This window comes from Vanessa cardui, chromosome 4, assembly GCF_905220365.1.
Source record: "Vanessa cardui chromosome 4, ilVanCard2.1, whole genome shotgun sequence".
In the NCBI taxonomy this organism is placed as follows: domain Eukaryota; kingdom Metazoa; phylum Arthropoda; class Insecta; order Lepidoptera; family Nymphalidae; genus Vanessa; species Vanessa cardui.
This window is the reverse complement of record NC_061126.1, coordinates 3301169-3321996: the sequence shown is the minus strand read 5'-3', so window position 1 is coordinate 3321996 and position 20828 is coordinate 3301169. Positions and strand designations below refer to the sequence as shown.

The 20828-nt window shown below is 29.9% G+C and overlaps 1 protein-coding gene across 1 annotated transcript in view; it reads left to right on the top strand.

The window, feature by feature from the left end:
* Window positions 1–7480: 7480 nt before the first annotated feature.
* LOC124544285 (nose resistant to fluoxetine protein 6) overlaps window positions 7481–20828 on the top strand; it is a 49868-nt gene continuing 36520 nt past the window's right edge. The window contains exons 1-2 of the mRNA XM_047122760.1: window positions 7481–7831; window positions 19800–20008. Of these exons, the coding sequence (XP_046978716.1) occupies window positions 7537–7831; window positions 19800–20008 (504 nt within the window). The 5' untranslated portion in view covers window positions 7481–7536. The remainder of the gene's footprint in view (window positions 7832–19799; window positions 20009–20828) is intronic.

The window sequence follows — 20828 nt, the reverse complement described above, 5'->3', positions numbered from 1 at the left end:
GGTCAGGTCAGCTCTGTCTGTTTCTAATTCATCCGTAATTTAATTATCTAATAATCATAAATCTAATTCAGCAGTAATTAAGGAAAAAACTGCAACTTCACATATTAACGCATTTACATATTTTGTTAATAATACAAATTAAAAAATTAAAAAAAGTTTTAATATGTTTAAAAACTCTTTGCTTCATATTTTTCGATATTTAAATGTATGTAATGTTTATTGCACGCATATATATTCGGAGGTTTCGGATAAGTAAATACATAAAACAGTAGCACTTCCAGATAAAATATAATATTACGAGAGAAATATAATGTGTTAACACTGGCAGGTGATTAAGAAATAATTACGAAAACAAAGAGATTTGAATAAAAAAGATTGTCAGTGTATTGTTTATGAAAATAATTACAGAATCAAAATAATATTCTGACAGAAAAATAATAATAATAAATAGCTGGAAAAGTAACAACAAATATGCATAAATTAAAAAGATTTCAAGAGTATTTTAAATAATCATATTATATAAAATTGTAATTCTTAAAAAGCCAACAAAATTAACTGTCTTTTCTCATATGTATAACAGATATTGAAATTAAATTACCTTACAACCTTTAACCTTAAAGAATGTGTAGAACATGGAGCGTTCACCTCCACGTCTGGGTTAAGTGACACGACCTTGACTTACTTACCTGACTTTTACTCTCCGGTGAATGTTTATTTACGATCGAATTGTCACCATATGTCAGATATAAGTAAACACGAGAGTCTTATATGTAGCTGTTACTGGATACACGTAATAAAATTCCAATTAAACGCCCTTTGATAACCCATCCATATATAAAATTCTAAATTCAAAAAAATCGTGCTGTTTTTTTATATCAACGGTAATTTTTATAAATATTGTATAAGCATAGATCATATTGGATTTTATTCGGATGAACTTTATAAATTTTTATTGGCAGTTGGGTGAAGGTTTCTCACATAGCGCGTACAATATATAGTTCACGAGGCCCTGGACTATCCAGCACATGTACCTTTGTGTTATGTTTAATTTCTGTTACATCACCTTTCTAAGCTTATCGGATTGTCCACAAGATTTGAATCGTACCAGTGGCAGGACTAACAGAAAGGCTTTAAGTGCTATTTGAAGAACGGATCCGTAAACATAAATAACCTCTTAATGTTGTGCTTCTTACTACTGGAGGGTTATGAGAAGAAAACAATACATTTTATTAGCTTGACCTAGAATTCAAATCCAGATGACAGTTAATAAAGTTTGTTAAAAGATTCAAAAGTGCTTTCAAAGAAAAGAAAACTAACTACTCGAATAAAGTATATTTTGAGTTTTAATTTTTGAGATGCAAAAGTAAATGTTCAAAAATTTTACGTTTTACCACAAATCACTCAATTAAAAAATTACCCAAATGATTTGCTATCTATATTGATATTTATTTTAAGGAAATCGCCTGATTTAAGTAAGATATACGATGAGCTAAACTATAAAAAGAGATACTAAATTAATTAAAAATGTGACTTTGTGTAACTTCTTATGTTGGAAATTAATTAATACAATTAACGTATAAAAAGAAACTGTTTTTGTATTGAAATTATTTTATCAATTGCTCATGATGCAATATTTTTTTCAGGTAGTCGTAGTCAACTGAAAAAAAAACATGATTAAAACACGTTTAAATAAAAATGTCTTGTAATTTAACTTTTATCAATGCAAAAATGTCGTATAGTACTTGTTATCACTTGTTTTAAAGGAATATTTTAAACGTTGCTTATGTAATATTTTAATGTTGTCGTTTATATATATATATATATATATATATATATATATATATATAAACTTTTTATTCATTATATATATATATATATATAATGAATAAAAAGTTATTACCGCTTTGTAATCTTCCAAACTTTATTAATTTGGATGATTACAAGGATGTGGAATCAGAAATGAGTGGATATTTATTTAAGTTAAAGTATTAATAAAACATCATTCCAGCATTTAAAAAATGTAATTAAGTAATACTCATTCGGAATAATATACTTCAAAACTGTTTTAGTCATTGTGAAATATAGAAACTCGAAAACATAAACCCTTATCTAAATTTTTGGGCAGTTCAAGAAAAAAAAAAAGATCTGGATTTTTTTTATAAATCTTTTTTTGTATTATAGAAATAAATAATCGAAAATGGTAAAATATTTGTCTAGACTTCCTGATCTTCTTTTACAAATATTTTTTGAATTCCTATGTAACCTGCTCAACCGGTCTATTATAGGTTGCAATGTTAACCAGATTCTAGCATAAAATATGTTTTTCCTTCTAAATTTAGCTAGATATTAAGTGTCAACAAATCTATTAAGAATCGATTTTTAGTTTCGTACTAAACACAAAAGTGCCAGATCGATTTGTATAATCGTATTTTTTAATTAAATTATGTTTGATGACATTCTTTTGGCTGATGAATATGATAGGACACTTGCATATAATAGGTTCTTATGGTATACATGTTGTTATAACGCGCCGCTAGATGGCTGTAGCATATCGATCATTCAACCGATTTACACTAAAATAAATACACAGAGAAGACGTCTGCCACACTTTGCTATTACATCATTAATTTTTTTTTAATAATCATACTCGCAATTTAAAAATAATAACATCGTCCATGCAAGTTTTTTTTTTAGAACTGGTATATGCAGTGTCACTGCCCTTAAAAGAGATACAAAAACCTGTTATTATGAAGGATAGATTGCAAGGAATTCAAGGCCCTTAACTATTCAAGTTTTTATACCGCTATATTTACAAATGGAAGGTGTAATGACTTAAACAAACGAGTTTGTCGCTGATTTATATAATACTAGCGACCCACCCCAGTTTCGCTTTGGTGCAAGGCTGATACTAAATGTACTACAGATGTTGTTTATTTAAGGCATCACATTAAAAACTTCTAAAATAATCAGTGTTTCTTTACTATCGTGTCCATGTATTTTATACAAAAACCTTCCTCTTGAATCATTCTATCTATTAGATACATATACACATATAAACTAAATCGGTATGTATGCTTAAATCTTTCAAACTACCCTATATCCCTATATAGGGACAGAGAAAGTGACTTTATTTTATGCTATGTAGTGTTTTTGACTTGTGGTATTTTTTTTTTCTTTTAATTCGACGCTTAAAAATATAGTAAACGTAATTTAATCTAATGACATGACGATTTAAAACTGTTCATACACTCGTTTGAATGGGAATTTATTTTTTTCAATTAATTCCATAGCAAAAGTTTTTCTTTTTCAATAGTGAATAGTATTTTTTTTAGAATAGGAATAGTTTAAAAAAGTTAAAATCGTGATTCACTGAGTTCTATTATATCATATCGTAAGTAGAAAGAAGGAAACGCTAGATCACAAGAAGTACCTTTGGAAAATGGAATTTACAGAAAAACTTTAAGCCGTCATGACGTTCGCCAGATTTACCTGATTTGAAATTGTTAGCACTGCATTTTAAAATTTGGTTGAAACAGATAAAAATTCTGATTTATCATTGAAAGTCGATCAAACGATTATAGAAAACAGTAATGACTGAGCACTGGATTTTCGTATGATGAATTATCTGTCTTTTTTCTAATACAGACGGAATATTACGGATTTTTCGTAAAGAGAGTTGATAAGACGGCTTAATTAATAAAATTTCGTAACACAAAAGAATTACTTTCTTGTTTGACATTGAAAAGAACGAATCCTTTTTTTAAACCATAAAAAAACTTTAAACTTACCTGATAACAAATTATGTTTTTAAAGAATTTTACAAGAGAATTTTACCTTCAATTAATTAACGTATTAAAATGTGTAGATTATTATGTAAAACATAGAAATTCTGCGATGTAAGTAATGCTATTTTGACTCGTTTAGCTCAGCGTTCTGGTATACGACACAGCGTAATTTAAAACCCAATAATGAACGCGATAAAACTGCTTAATGTTAATATTAAAATTTTATTGAAGTCTTTGAAAAAAGTAACTATTGACGTTACTTGTCGATTAAAGAATTTTATATAAAAGTATTTGTTGATTAAGAATGGAGTTTGACAATAAACATAATGGCTTCGTCAGACCAAGTCGCTGTCCAACGATATAATAATTCCAAATTAGTATCATTCTGCTATATAACAAGCAATTGAATTCAATTTGTGTGAAAATAAAAGTAACCAAAAATTTTGACGCCCAATACCAGAACTAATTTTATAAATGTGACCACAGCGTTACTTTGTCTTTATATCTCTGTTTCTCTTTTTCGGTCAAATGTTCGAACTGAATTTAACTTTTTTTTATATTAATGTAAACTTGGACCCCAAGGACGGACGTTAGCATACGTTTTTATGCCTCACACCTGACAACTAACTCAAAAAGCCAGGCAACATGCTATGTAGATGAAAGGGTCACCTGAAACACTAAAAATTTTACAAAGTAAATGGGCCGTCTTATTGTATGTTGTCACCACTACCCCATAGATATTGACGCTGTAAGAAATATTATCTTAGAATTCAAGTATATCCTTTGTTACTATTATTACCCAGTCTCACTTACCCTTTAAACTTGAACATAGCAACACTAAGTAGTGCTATTAAGCGGTAGAATAAGTGGTGAGTAGGTGGTGCCTACTGAGACGGCTTTGCTCAAAACCCTCCCACTAGGTAATATAGTAAAATGTAACTTTATTCTAAAAATAATTTTCTTAGGCTTAAGTTTATAATGAGAAAAATTATTACCTTTATAAACCCTTTAACATACTTGAAATTGCTCATTACCTCCTTACGATCCAGCAAATGGGCCACCTGATGGTAATTAGGTACCACCGTCTATATATATATATATTAGCACAAATATCAATACTCCACAAACCTTAGAACTAAAATGCTACATTCCATGTATCATGTATGTACGTAGTTAAACCGGCTCAGTCATCTTTCGAACAGGAATACATCCCTTAGTGTTGATGTTTGGCGGTAGAATATTGTCGTTCCATCGAATATTCAAAATACGTGCCGTTCATCACACTTGTAACGCTTACTCATCTACTATGAATTACCTTAATAGGTTTAACATATTAATAACCGCGTTATATTAATAACAATTATATCATACGAGTTTAATGGAACAGATCATTAATCGTGATAATCCTGTAGTTTGTTAGTTAAATATCTGTTTTCATTATTTAGTAATAATATATTATATTCCTTTGTTTGAATACCTGTGGTAGGGCTTTTTGTAAGGTTCTACGAAAAACCAACGTAATTTTAACACTTTATACACTACCGCCCCGGCTTCGCGCGCATACAATGCTGATGAATATACTACAGATTGTCTTACAACATTCACAACTTTTTTGTCATTAGATAATACATAACGCTATGTTACGGCGTTTGCTTAAAATCGCTTCGAAAATAAGCTATTACTTCTTGTAAAAAGTATAAAAATATTTATCATAAGCGCAAAGAATGTGTTTATTTACAACATCACTATAGAAACCTCTCAAATTATCAGTGTTTCTCTGCTATGTTGTCCATGTATTAATCATTTCTTTACTTACTTATATAATTGTAATTTTCTTTTCAGGAATAAAATTTTCAAGTGTTCAATTATTTGTATTTGTAATGCGTTTGTTCTGATTGTGATTATTCAAGAAACAATTTATTGTAATACGTCGGTTCGCATTTTTAAAACTAAAATTAATGCGTTTTCTTTCATTTAGGATATTAAAAATCCTTATAAAGTTACAAAGTTTGGAGGATCACATATAATGAGTTCATTATTACTACTGTCCACCAATCAATCGTAGGATTTCGCGCAATAATATTCTAAATACGTACTGCTAGCCTTCTTGAGAAAAAGTTTGGAGGAAGGTTCTCAGTTCCTTAATACAGATAATAAGAAGTGTTTCATCCAACATAATCCTAGTATCAGTTATTTTCTTTACCAAGGAGTACAATATGAAGTACCAATTTGAACTCAAGTCCTTAATTTTAAATTTACGAGTCCTAGCCACTGAAATATTGTTTCAATGTATCTCATTGTTAAAACAGAAGTAGACGAAAAAGCAGGTACATGTTATCGAATGCATATCACTTTTTTAATTATGTATATTATGTATGTATTAACATATGCGTTATCACAACAAGTATACTACGCAGTACACAAAATGCCAAAACTTTTAATTAGTCGATTATGATTCACATTTCGTATGCGTAAATTACATTCGACTAATATATTTTGAGGAAATTATTATATATTATATTTAAATATAATTATTTTAAGCTTTAGAAACAAATTATGTCCACTTCTAAAGTAGTAGTGGTAGTGCAGTAACAGCCTGTCAATTTCCCACTGCTGGGAAGGAAGAGAACAAAAAGGTTTGGCACATATTCCAGCACGTTGCTCCAATGCGGGTTGATGGATATACATGTGACAGAAATTTGTTGTAAATCAACACATGCAGGTTTCCTCACGATGTTTTATTGTAAACACAAATTGAGCACATAAAAATGTGATTGCCTAAGTTTAAATCCGCAATTATCAGTTAAGATGTACGCGTTCTAACCACTGCGCCATTGGTTCGATCCGATTGTCCAGTTTTACCATCATCTTTTCAATTATTCCCTCTAAAATAAGAAGTATTTTTTTTTTATTTTAAGGATCACCATACATGACATAACTAGTTATTTAAAAAAGAAAAACATGATATATTACTTAATGGTAGTGCTTTGTGAAGGCCTGCGTGGGTAGTGACCATGCACTTACCATCTACCACCTACTAAATATTGATATGTTCCGGTTTGAATGGTGAGTGAACAGTGTAACTACAGTCACAAGGGACGTAATATCTCAGGTCCCAAGGTCGGTGGCGCATTGGCGAAATGAAATATTTAAGTTTTTTACGGCAGCAATGTCTATTGACACTGGTGACCACTAGCTATCGGGTAAAAAGCTGCCTTGATTTTTGATATAGTTAAATATTATAAAATTTCTATTTATTTCTTCAAATTAATATATTACAAAAATGGGAACCACAAAAATTAACCACATTGTAGTATAGTATATAAGAAAAAATTGAGTTCTGATATAACAAACAAAAAGAAATACAACTAAATTCTCCTCCTTTTTAAAGACAGTTAAATATAATAATTCAATTATATTTAATATATTAAGTAATCGAGATAACAGAAACAATTAATGATCGACGCATTCGACTTTTACATTATGGACCTGCACTTGGTTCAGTCCGTATGTCTTACAATGATGAAGGAAAGCATAATAACTACTGCACTATTTGAGGTTTATTAAAAAATGGTAGGAGCGATAACGAAACGTTTTACCAAATTCAAAATTAGTAGGTAGTAAAAAAAAATTATTACCCAACCCTATTGTGTTTTACGGATAGATGTCAGTGTCATAGGGTTATTGTTCAAGTGCGCTTGTGATCTTTATACCAAGACGCCGGTTCCGCGGCATCATTGCTGTCAGAAACATGGCGGCGCGCGCTTGCGTGCTGCTCTCATTGGTCTGCGCGTGCGCAGCCCGCGAGTGTATCGAACTAACTATCGGTGATAATCAAATATTTTCGCGAAGCATTTTTAATAATACGATATTAAAAGTTGCCGCTAATAATGAATCCCTTGAGAGTTCGAGGGTCAATTTGCTGGACTTGTGGGATAAGTTTCCGAGGATCATGGTGCCTGTTAATGGAACGAGCGAGCAGTGCCGGCGGGACAGCAGGCTGTTCCTGGACAGTTTAGATCGACTGGAACTCTGGGCACTGAAAAGTAATTATTTTTAATAAATGTTTTAATAATAGTTAAATCACAACAGTAGTATTAAGGGTTACAAAAAGTTGTTTTATCTTAATAGATCCATAAAGTATTTTAATTAACTGTGACTGACTGATCGACCTTCGATTAATTTCTATTGCATTAATAATGAATAATATAATTTTAATTTGAAGAATTAAAAAGTATTTTTATAAATAAATTATGTAATCAATAATTTAAAAAAAACACATAAAATTAAATCACCGCAATTAAATAAATACTATGAAGTAAAAAATTAAAAACATATTTAAATTACACATTTTACCAAATTTTACTTAAACTAATATAACGTAATTCCAGGAACATATGTGTTTATATATAATAATTGGAATTGAATCAAAATACATACATATACCCCTTGTTACAAACACTCATGCTTTCAATAAATATTATTTTCGTACGATATAATACATAATTTTCATCTTTTTACAAATATTTAAACAGTGATAAAATAATTATATTATTATTTCCATTTGAGTTAAACCCACTCTTTTAACTTCACTATATAGTAATCAATTTTATAGCATATTTTTCATTCAATAATATTAAGTAGTATTCGTTTTGATTTCTTTCTTAATAGAAAAGCTTGGGAATTTACAAAGCTGTTGTCATATAGAAGATAAAAAGGTACTTAACTGTTTGTATCTCTTTACATAATGATAATTAGTTTCACCAATAGCTTTAATCGGATTTAAAGGGTTTTATGCTCAAATCCTGTTTATTTCATATCGTTGGCCAAAGGCCTGATTGACAAACACATAGGCCAACTGATACTAAATAGTATACAATGTCCAACTATCTCGACTGTATTGACACCAACACTCAACCTCTAACACGACACCCAACAACACCAAATATTATTGTTTGGACGCTTCCTAAGCCCTACTTTGTCAAGGATCAAAGAATATAAAGTTATTCCACTACTCCAGTCCAATGCCGATTGGTGGTGGTGGTGGAATGAATATGCGTTTTCTCATAATTTTGTCTAAGACAACATACCAGACTCTATCTAATGAATTTAATTATGATGATTTATGAGAATTTCAAAGAACTAGTAACTTTACATTCTTTACCTCCTTAATGTCATCCTTAATGTTCGTATCCCGTTGCAATACCAGTTCATCAGCAGCCGGTTTTTAACACTAATTCTTGTATCTCATCATAGATATCAAGAAATAAAAATATGGTTCCATTCTAAATTCTAGATCCTTTATCATTAATACATTTTGGAACAGAATTCAAAGATGTCACTCCGAATCTTACTAGTGAAATGTTAAAAAACGTGTAACGGTGCTTCATTATCTTGGTCGAAACTATAAATTTAAATTAATGTATTAAAATTTAAATTTATTTATTAAGACATAGATAAATGAGAAGTATAACTCATAATTAATATTATACTTAATCCAGATCATAAAAAACCTAGCATATGTTTAGTATCAGGTAATTATATAATCTTAAAATAAATAATCATAAAATTAAAAATTAAATCGTGTTTGATTAATATAAAACAGTGTAGCTATTAAGTTGTGTAGAAGATCTTATTAGGTTAGGATTTAAAATTTCAAATGATTAAAAATATTTGAAAAAGGTTATTTGAATTAAATTTATTTTGATATTGATTCGAAGTTGCATCGCACGTTGCAATTTAGCATCATACAATCGTGTCTAGCAGTGAGTGTCGAGTTTGTTTTAATAGAGCTCTATAGATTAGATATGGCAACCGATTTTGCACAAGATAACTGACCTATCGAATATTGCAAATATATAAATGATAATGGTTTGCATAAGATTTTTCAAAAGAGTTACGTTAGTAATAATTAAAACAATTTCTTAAAATTACATTTATAATGTTCTCATCACTAACTTCATTAATCAGCACGATTAAATATCCCTTATTATACATACTAAGCAGTTCTTTACCGTTATCTCTATAAAAGACATTATAATACAGTTTTTTGAAATAAGACTCTTGACAGGACTGTAAGTCATAACAAAAACAGATTAACAAATAAGTGACATATGACTTTGTCGACCGGACATCGGAGCCGAGCATTGTAGAAACTAGTTTAGACTCTAACAAGCCCATATGTTTTAGTAAGACGTGTTAGACAAAATGTCGTTTTTAAAATAACTGTTAAAATTAAAAAATATATTAAATATTTTATTAATTTATCAAACATATAGATGTTATTAAATTTGCATAGAATTTATGTTAGAGTGTATCGAGATTGAATATATAAATTTTAAATGAACTAGAATCTCGGTTTAAAAATATTTTTGATGGCAGTTTTGCTTTAATTACTGGGTCGTAGTTCTAGTCGGCTTGTAAAGCAAATTCCGAGCTCTTAGGTCCAAACTCCACATCACGAAAAAAATGCATGAGTTTTTCTTCAGAGAATTTTTCAATCAATACAAATTAGATTACGTTTGGCAATAATTTTAATCTATATTAAAAAAAATCGTAAGTGTTTAGAGGTTGCGTCTTTAAGTAAATATATCTATACAATGAACTGGACAGAAGGTATAGGAAAGGTTTTCATGAGAGAACAAACATATTTATAATATGTAATATGTTCCAACATTTATAACGATCAGTCAAAGAGTGTCTAAATCTATTAATATCAAAGAAATACACAAACGTACCTTTTTACATAAAATGATGATTATCAGCAAATTTCGATTTGTGTTTTTAGAAGATCAAATTAAATTTCTTAAACACACAAAATCCTTACCAATATATTCATTAAAAATACGTAAAGTTAATAGTAAGTTTATTTGTTATGTTTCCCTCCCAGTACACGCGGTCGGAAATCATACCATACCATACTTAAAATTTTGATGTCATGATCACTTGGACTGGCTATTTAGTTTAAATACAGTGTATGAGAATATAAATGTACTATTACATGTTTAAGAATTCGAGGACAAACGCAGACAGTTAAAACAGACATTTACAAAATTCAGGTCTTAAAAACAACTATTAAATTATATACACATGAATTGTGTCTGTCACGATAGCTTAAATCAAGTTCTAAATTAATTTAAAGCATATTTCGGATCTGGTTGAACTATAGCATATGGACAAAGTTGAAAAACACTTCATTACTATATTTATGTACAGTCAGAGTAAGAGAACCTTCGTCAGTTTTTAAATTCATTCCTTTATCAACTCGTAAACTCTTAGTACCTTTTGAAACTAAAACACTAAACTGGCAACTGCATATAAAATTAATACTCTTTGCTAAAATTGACTTATAGTGACATTGCGACGCAATATGTCATTCTCGATCGGTAAAGCAGATTATCGCCCATACTGAGCACACGAAAATAGATCTTAAGGTGACGAACCTTTTCTTACCCTGACTGTAGATCGAAATGACCTAATATTATTTTTTAGGCATTTTATTTATGTAATACTCAAATACGGCACGACTCATGATGTAAACCATCAGAACGTCATTTACAATTTTTGTCTCATTTGTAACCATAAAAGTTTAATACTTCCAATTTTATATTTAAATATTTTATTATATTTAATAGTAATAAAATAATTAATTATTAACCAATGATTTCTCATTGGATACGCCAACAGTACTGTATGTTACTTTTGTAAAATCATACATCATATTTTTTTATATAAATTAAAAACTACGTCCAATTAATGACTTACACTTTTATCACGATTGCAGATTTTTCTGTACGTTATGATATAATTTAATGAGGCTTAAGTCATGACAAATTAAAAAAAAAAACTCCTAGAAGCGCCTTAAAACCTACCGCGGTAAATTTAAGCAAAGAACTTGAAAATTATATTTTTACTATCTGAATTTTTTATGTCGATGAAACATCTAAAACAAGGGAAAAAACTTGATCATTTTCTTTGAATGAAAATAAAATTATAATCGAAATACCAAGTACCACTGGTATGAAAAATCAGCATATATAAGCTTTCGTATTATTTTCATATATTTTAATTAGAGGATATTATATCAATTATCGACTTTCCTTTCATAATTAATTTCACTTCTGTCTCATCTTTCACGCTGTTTATTACATAACTGGGTGCACGTTTCATCCATGTTCAATTAAGATAAAACAATTGGACATGCCTGTTCAATACAGTATGTCATTTTGGGTCATGTTTACAGGTCTTCTTCATTCATTGGGAATCATAATTCCGTCTCATTTCCAAATATTCCAATTTCAAATCGATCTTGTAAATCGGTTTCAACCATACGTGCGTTCTTTATGAAACGCTTCTCCATACTGTGCACTTGTATAGACAACTTATTATGAAAATTATATGCTTAATACATTGCATATAGATTACTGACTGGTTTTTTACCCGCGCGAAATTTATAATCCACAAACTTCCAATCCCCTTTTTAGTCCCTTAGGGATGGCGTTTCCCAATATTCTGCTCGATTATACCTGCCAAATTTTAAGTTTGTAGGTATAATAGTTTCTGGGATTTCGTGATTAATTAGTGAGTGATATTTCGCTTTTAAATATTTTTTATCATGGAAATAAAAAAAAAGTTTCAGCGCTACAGTAATGCTATTCGTAATACGCCTTGTGTATTAAAATATTTTCGAACCTTTGCAAAATGGAAAGTAGGTACAAATTAATCATTATAATAAAATTATCGAGATTATTTCACAATTCGCCTGCGAATTTATAATAAACATTGCTTCAGCAATTTAATATTAATACACCCATTACACTTCGCGTCCAAACCGACAGTCTGAGGTCAAATATTTCTTGTAACCGTTAAGTTTATAACCTTCAAAGTTATTCAATTAAACATCAATACTCGTTTTCTGTCTCATAATCGAAAGTGTATAAAAACATATCATTTGCCGAAATTAAGCTGAAGTTGTTCATTTACACATTTACGTTGGTAAATAATGATTTTTTACTTGGAAAGTTGATTATTTATTCAAATATCTTAAATTAAACATAAATGAGTCAACAACAACATAATGTAATAATAATTTATTTCTTAATTATATAAAAAAAAGATAAAAAACATGAGCTGATTTTGTGATAATATCAAAAAAAATATGTTAACCACTGGGCCAACTTAACAATACTGACCACGAGCTGTGGAGTAGCGTGGTGGAATTAGCTTTAACCCTGCTCAAAGGGAGAGGAAGCTACATAGCATCGGGATATTAACAAACTTACAAAGTGTTACTTTACTATTATATAATTATTTTATGGCTCGAACACACAAATGTTAACAAATTTTATGATTTCCTCTATTACCAAGAAACTAACATAACTAGTTCGGTGCATAAGTATATTTGTTAGTAATTTGAAACCGCACCGTCTAACTTAAACAGTATTCGAAGTATAAAGTATTGTCACGACACAAAAAATATTTATCTATGTGTGGGTGTTTTTGTGTCTGTGAATATGAGTTCATATGCAATTGGTGAAGTCGTTCCCAAGTTCCACAACTATCTAACATATTCCTTAAGAACCAATGGTGTGTATAACATTTTACATAATATATTAATATATAGATCATTCTTCATCAATCTATACCAGTCTATACTAATTTTATAAATGCGAAAGTAGCTCCATCTGTATGTTGTTTTCACAAACAAACCACTGTACCGATTTGATTGAAATTTTTGTATGATAGAAGCTTGAACAGCAAGGATGGACACAAGCTTTTCCTAAAATGTGAGTGAATACGCAGGCAAGAACTACTAGTTACATATAAAATAGATTTGATAAATGTATTTTTGACCGCATACGTAATTTAAAGACATTTAGTGTGTCGTTTTAAACTTGCATTCAAGATTTCGCAGACATTAGGCTAACCTAACCTTTCAAATGAACGGATATAATTTATAACTCGATTGTCATATAAATTAAAAATAAAATGAATAACAAATTTCATCAAACTCGATTCACTGACTTAGCCGTGAAAAAGCAACACACAGAGAAAAGTAACTCTGTTACTTTCGAATATACACGTTTACATAAAAAAATAATAAAAAATGTTATCAACACCTTATAATCTTAAATATAATGGAACTCTATTAAATATAAGAACAATTTGTTTCCTATTCATAGATATTCAATGGCATTTTACCTTGGATTGATGATCAGGAAGTTAATTCGAGACAAAAATAAACGACCACATGATTATACAAAAATTTGCTACTATCGGCATTTGAATCCAAGAGAACTTCTGATATTATATTAAAAAAATATATACGTGTTCAATTTATCTTATTTGTGTAATGTCTAATTTTGAAAAATGATTCCAAAAATGTATTTATTCAAAACCACATAAAGGTCGTTTTCACATGAGCGATATCGACAAACAATTGTAAAACAGGTTTACGTGTTTCCTTATTTACCTTTTTTCCATACAGAATTTCTGATTTATTTATAATTCTATTTTTTATGTAATGAAATTCGGACTGCGATTTATTTATAACTGAGTTTATAATTTATTCTCTCTGGCAAATTTGGTACTTGAAAAAGTAACGACGAAAACCAAATCAAAATATGCCTCTGTTTAGCGCATAATTTCATGGTAAAGTCCAGCTCAATGCAAGCTGGCTTAAAATTCGCTGGCATTATTTGTAACATATTATACATATAAAGTAATGACTATACAGTAACATATGTCACAGAACTTGAGGTAACATTTGGGTGAATAAAAATCCAAGGTGAATTTAACTGCAGAAATTTCATACGAGTCAGGCGTTAGACAATTTTCAGTTTAGAGTAACGTCTGATACTAAATAAAACATACATGTATGTGTGATTGTGCACACACATATGTATTTGTATACACTCTCTCCCTCAACTCACATTCGATTCGAAGACAAAATATGCATTCTCGTTAAATGGATACTATTAAGCGTGCCATGACCGAAAATCCCCATAAATTTTTATCGACATGACGATTCCTACCCAGAACTTAATCTGCCTCAGTCGTTAGACCAACGAGGCACATTTTTTGTTATTTCTATACATTGCAATCATTTCAATTTATGTTTACGTAAAGTGTGACTGACTCAGGAAAAATATTATATATAACAGAAATATAATGTCTAGTGTTAGGGTCATCGACACCGCAGACGCGCCTCCTGATTACAAATCACCTTCACATACTTGATGATATCGCGGTTTCGTTTGCAAGTTATGCAAAATATGAAATACCTAAAAAATAAAATCGTTTTAAAATGTAACATAAAAATTGTGAACTCTGTAACATATTCGGAGATTTCATTTATCGTAAATTGTTAATCTATGCATACAATCAAAATTGAGGATCTGTTTGTAATATTATAATAACCGCTTTTTATTCTGTCTGTTTGTTCCGCTTAATCTCTACAGAGGCTGGACCGATTTTGATTGCACTTTTTCTGGCCGATAGCTTATTTAATAAGGGGTAACATAGATTTTAGATACTAATAAAGTCAAGCTGCAATGCCCAATACCGTCCGCGCAATTCACTTCTCCGTTACTTGGGTGCCTTCTACCATCGACTTAAAATCTACTTAATACAGAGTCGCGTACACAGCTAGTTAAGTAAATTAAAAAAAAAAGTCTGGTTAGAAAAGTATCAAGAACGTGTAAACATCAACTCGTTCCATGTTTGTTTTGATAGAATTTATAATTAAAGACACAAACAAATAAATATGGATTAAAATAAATTATAACATATTTATTAACAAAAAAACAAAAAATCTGTATCGTGACGACGTGTCATGCCGTTTGCTGTCACGTTATACAAATATGTGTTACCTACAAGGGATGCCAATAGCATCACATAAAAAGAATGCCTTAGAAACAGAATACGACGAAAAATAATCATTATTATTTCTATAACTATATTTGTGAATACCTCAAATACCATATAGGGCATTTATTGTAACTTGTACGTCCCGTATTTCCTACCTAAAGTAAAAAAAAACATTAACAAACAGCATCTTTTGATTCAGTAGTTGTTAAATAATCGAGTTTGACTAGTTTTTTTTTTATATTAAAATTGAATAACAATTCGTGATAACGTGTAACGGATACTTAAAAAATATAAATATCGTCGAACGTAAAAATAAATTATAATTTATATATTGATATAAACATTTTAAATAATAATTATGTGATCTGAATTATTTATAACTAAAAATAGTTTTAATAACATTATAATTTCTGAATCATAATATAACTACGTCGCCATATTTTTACGTCATGATAATAAATTCAACCAATAAGGAAGTGACTTAATTTGTATTATTTTTATTATTGATTGTTCTGATTTGACATTTATGGAGAATGACATTAATTTATCAAGAAACGCTTAGAGTAATATACAATTTAGATTTAATTTGTTATATTTATTTCATTAAAATCGAATTAATTCAACGTAAATGCTCGTCTTCGTCAATTAATAGTTTCAAATGATATGAGTTTTGCAACAAATTTGAGTTTGAAGACAGACTTATCCGTTTTAAATAATTGTTAAGAATCATAGTTAGCCGAGGTTGTCCAGTGGTTAGAACGCTTGCATGTTATTCGGTTTTAGCAAGTTCAAATCCAGGTAAAAAACTGAATTTTCATGTGCTTAGTTTGTGTTTATTATTATCATCTCATGCTCTGCGGTGAAGGAAAATATCTGCGGAAAACATGCAAGCTTCTCATTTCAATAAAATTCTGCCACATAAGTTACGACCAATCAGCATTAGAGCAGTGTGGAGTAGGCTCAAACACTTCTCCAAAGGAGATGGCGTTACTCCAGAAGTGGGACATTTACAGTCTGTTATTTTAACAATTGTGTTATTAATAAACATATTTTAATAATATACATCAATGTATGATAATTTTATTAATATGTGAATAAACAAATCAAATTAATTATTTTCTTTGAGAAATTTGGAAGACGAATTCGGGAACAAATTATTGGGAAGTATTCAAGTATCAGATCATGGAGAGTAATTTTGTTTCTTACAAAGATACAAATAAAAGATTAAATACTGAAATTTAAATTATTGACATAAATATAATAATGATTAGTATAATCTTTTTATTATCTGTGTTAATTACTTCGGCATCATTTATATTCACGACAAAGTATCTGTCAAACGTGATCGTTGTGTTCAATTATTCATGGTCCTCATGAATAATACTATGATTGTTTTCGACAAACTGATTGCAAGTACAGCGTCGTTATCTCTACTGAGCTATTTTTCTAATAAATTATTATTATCATCGGCGATGTTATAATAAAAAAGGATACATCGCAATTTCGATAATAAACATCAAAAAAAAAACATTTATTTATTGCTTTGAAGATATTCATTTGGTAATCATTTTTATTGTTGCTATTTCAATAGATAAGAGTTCATATATATTATAAATAGTGGCAATATTCCAGTGTGCTAACTAAAATATAAGTATTGATAAAAATCAATAATTTTATCATTCTTTCAATTCGACAATTCAACTTAATTAGTCGTTATTTGAAATAAGGATACAATTTCAACAAAAGAGGTTAAAAACTATAAAGTTTGCATGTGATTGATTTTATGATAAAACAGTCCTTAATAGTGACACCACCGTGAAAAATGTTTGATGAAATTTTAACGTACCCGCGACGTAGAGATCTGACCATTGTTGAAAACGTTTCAAGATTAATTAACATTTACCAACTGTTCTCATTTTACTGCTACTGTAATTAGCGTCTACGGAAAATTCGACTAAAACAATTCGTCTAAATCAATTCGACTAAAACAATTCGTCTAAAATACTATTCGACTAAAAACAATTCGACTAATAACAATTCGACTAATAACAATTCGACTAATAACAATTCGTCTAAAATAATTCAACTAAAGACAATTCGACTAAAGCAATTCGACTAAAAACAAATCGACTAGAAACATTGCTCCTTCCCCATTACACTTCAGTCTCGCGACTCTGCAGTCTTCATCGATATTATTGAAAATTTGCGACCTCTTGTGAAGCTTCTGTCTTCCCCATACCAGGCCGGCTGAGTCCCACACACCATCCGAGATGCCCCATACTTGCCCAACTATGACGATCCGATATATACAGACAGAATTGTATACGTCAAATCAATTGCGAACAGTCTTTCAATATGAAGAATTTATTTCATATATATTTTTCCTTTTTTTTAATTGTTTTTTTTCTTTCTTTCATCTTTAAAATCAGCTTGTCTCCATCTTTCGTTCAAGAAAATAATAATAAACTTAATACAAGAAATCACATAAAAAATAACTGTAAAAAACAAAAATCACTTTTAAAAAAATATTTAAAGAAAACAATAAACATATAGTCAGCAATCCGCCACGTCCTCGTTCGTTGATTCTGGGTCCAGCAGAGAGCGGAAATTCATAAAAGAGGGGAGGGGAGGGTGAAAGGAGAGATGAACGAAGGATGATGATGATGCCTATTTCAACCAGGTATCTCAAAAAACGTGGATACTACACAATAGGAATTTTTTTAGCAGTTTAACGAAACAAAGCTTTTAGAGTAAGCAAAAGAGATACTCGTTCCACTTGACTGTTGTATACTCAATGTTAGCGGAATTAATTTTAGTAAAGTTTTTTCAGCTAAATTGTTTCCGACGAATTATTATTAGTATAATTGTTTTTAGTCAAATTGTTTTAGTCGAATTGTTTTTTAGGCGAATTGCTTTAGTCGAATTGTTTTAGACGAATTGTTTTAGATGAATTTTCCGCAAATCGTAATTAGTACCGATTTTTTTACAATATAATTTAATTGTACCATAATTTATATATATGTATATATACAAATAAATATAGTAATAGCAATAAAAACTTATCAATACAAAATCCACTATTTACTCGAGTAAAACCAGCTATTATAGGTCGTATAGATATACAAAAAAATCGTTATGTAATTTCTATTAAATTCGAACGTGTGCAACGTGCATCTAAAATTTTATTCGACACACAGCAGACGGGCTCGAATCCAATGTCAGTCAGATTGTACATTAAGCATTCACCGGTCGCCGCCGTTTCAGCAACGATTTGACATAACGAGTTTCAATGTTATCGGGTGACATTAAAAAGTAGCGATCGTTATGGGGCCTCTGACCGTAACCTTCAAATAGATTTCGGTTGAGTTATGCGTTCACGTGCATGTAATCATTGGTTCCTTATATTCGTCTAGTATGTATTGTAGTCTTCATAACTTTAGGTAAAGATTTTTTTTTACTATACATTATCACATAATATATTTACAACAATAATAGAAAAAAAAGAAAAGTAAGGATAAACTCAAAACGCCAAGTTTCTGACTGCGCAAAGTCCATCCTTCCTGAGTCGAGAAGTATTCGATTTTATATTACAAAATCGCCAAATAAATTTGCCAATAATCAACAAACAAACGACTAGAATTGAAAAATTACGAATTATTTATAAAATATACATATTGACAAATTATGGAGTACTTGTTTGCGTTTTAGACATAATAATGTATTGATCAATTTCATACATCCGATTGATCCGTAAACCTTATCGCAGTGCCTACATACTCCGAAAAAATTGTCGTCAAACAATATATGACTCATTTGTACCCATTAAAAAATCACTAAATCAATGTCGTATTTAAAAATTTTCTTTATATTTATCACTTTTAATAATATTACAACAATTTAATATACAACACTCTTGCGTTCTTTTGTTTGTTAATAGACTCGAAAAATAATTATATTTTAATCAGTCTCTCCCTCCAGAATCACGTTCGAAAGTTTGTCGTATGTAGTTCGGAGACAAGATTGACTTGTAATCTTCTAAGAGCGCTTTTGTCGAGTCAACTCGTTACGAGACAACAAAGCAAGTTTGGATTAAAATAGACAACTTTGTCGTAGTTTCGATAATCACATCACCAATGTTTGTTCCAGTGTTCGATGCGACGGCGAAACCACCATCCGGTATACTGAGTGGAAATGGCAACCAATATGGCGACTTCGACGAGTGTTTGGGTATCGACGGCGCGGTCCGAGGCAAATATTGTCTGGCATCCTTACAAGTCACCATTGGAGGTGAAAAGGGGCAACATTTGGACTACTTAGTACATAGCGGGCATTATATAAGAAGCAACGTCACAGATGTAAGTTTATTCTTATATAAAATAATATTAAAACTAATAATAAAATATTTAACGGTAGGCAAAGTAATTACCGGATATTACATAGCTTTAATAGAAGAACGTACTAAGCGTTTTTATAATCTAATAAGTGATATTAAAATAAAAAGTTCTCCATAATTATGAATCTTTATAAACACTTAATAAGTGTCTATTTTATAAATATAATAATCTAAAATTACTCGCATGCAACCTGTAAGCACAACCTTAACCTTTTCGCTTCAAAGAAACAGCTTCAAGTTTCTACTCGATCGGATTTCGGATAATACAAACAAAGACATTATAGATATATTCATACTTATATTTAGTAATATAATAATTAATGCAAATTTGATTTGTTCATTTGTTACACCCTCACATCATCCAGATCACGTGATAATAAACGTGTCTTTTGGATACAAATCACCTGAAGTAGAAAGAAATCAAACCATATCAATTTTACTCAAGTAAACTTGACAATGAAGCGTTTTTAAATAATCGATAATTAAATAATACCACCGTTACGAAAGTGGTCTTTAGCGAGAAGAAAGGACAAGAATCCATAGTTGCTCTTTTCAAATAAACAAATTACAATGCTGTTCTTTACAATAATTAGTGTCCTGCTATGGAACCCGAGCGTAACTCCAGGCTTTTTTTTCTACAAAGTACTCTTTTAATGAATATGATTAAGAAAACAGCATCGAAAACAAATGAAGCTCAAATAAATTGATCAAAATCCATTTTTTAACATTTATCCATTCTAAATTTAAATCGGTTGTTAGTCAATAAACCAAAACTAACGGTC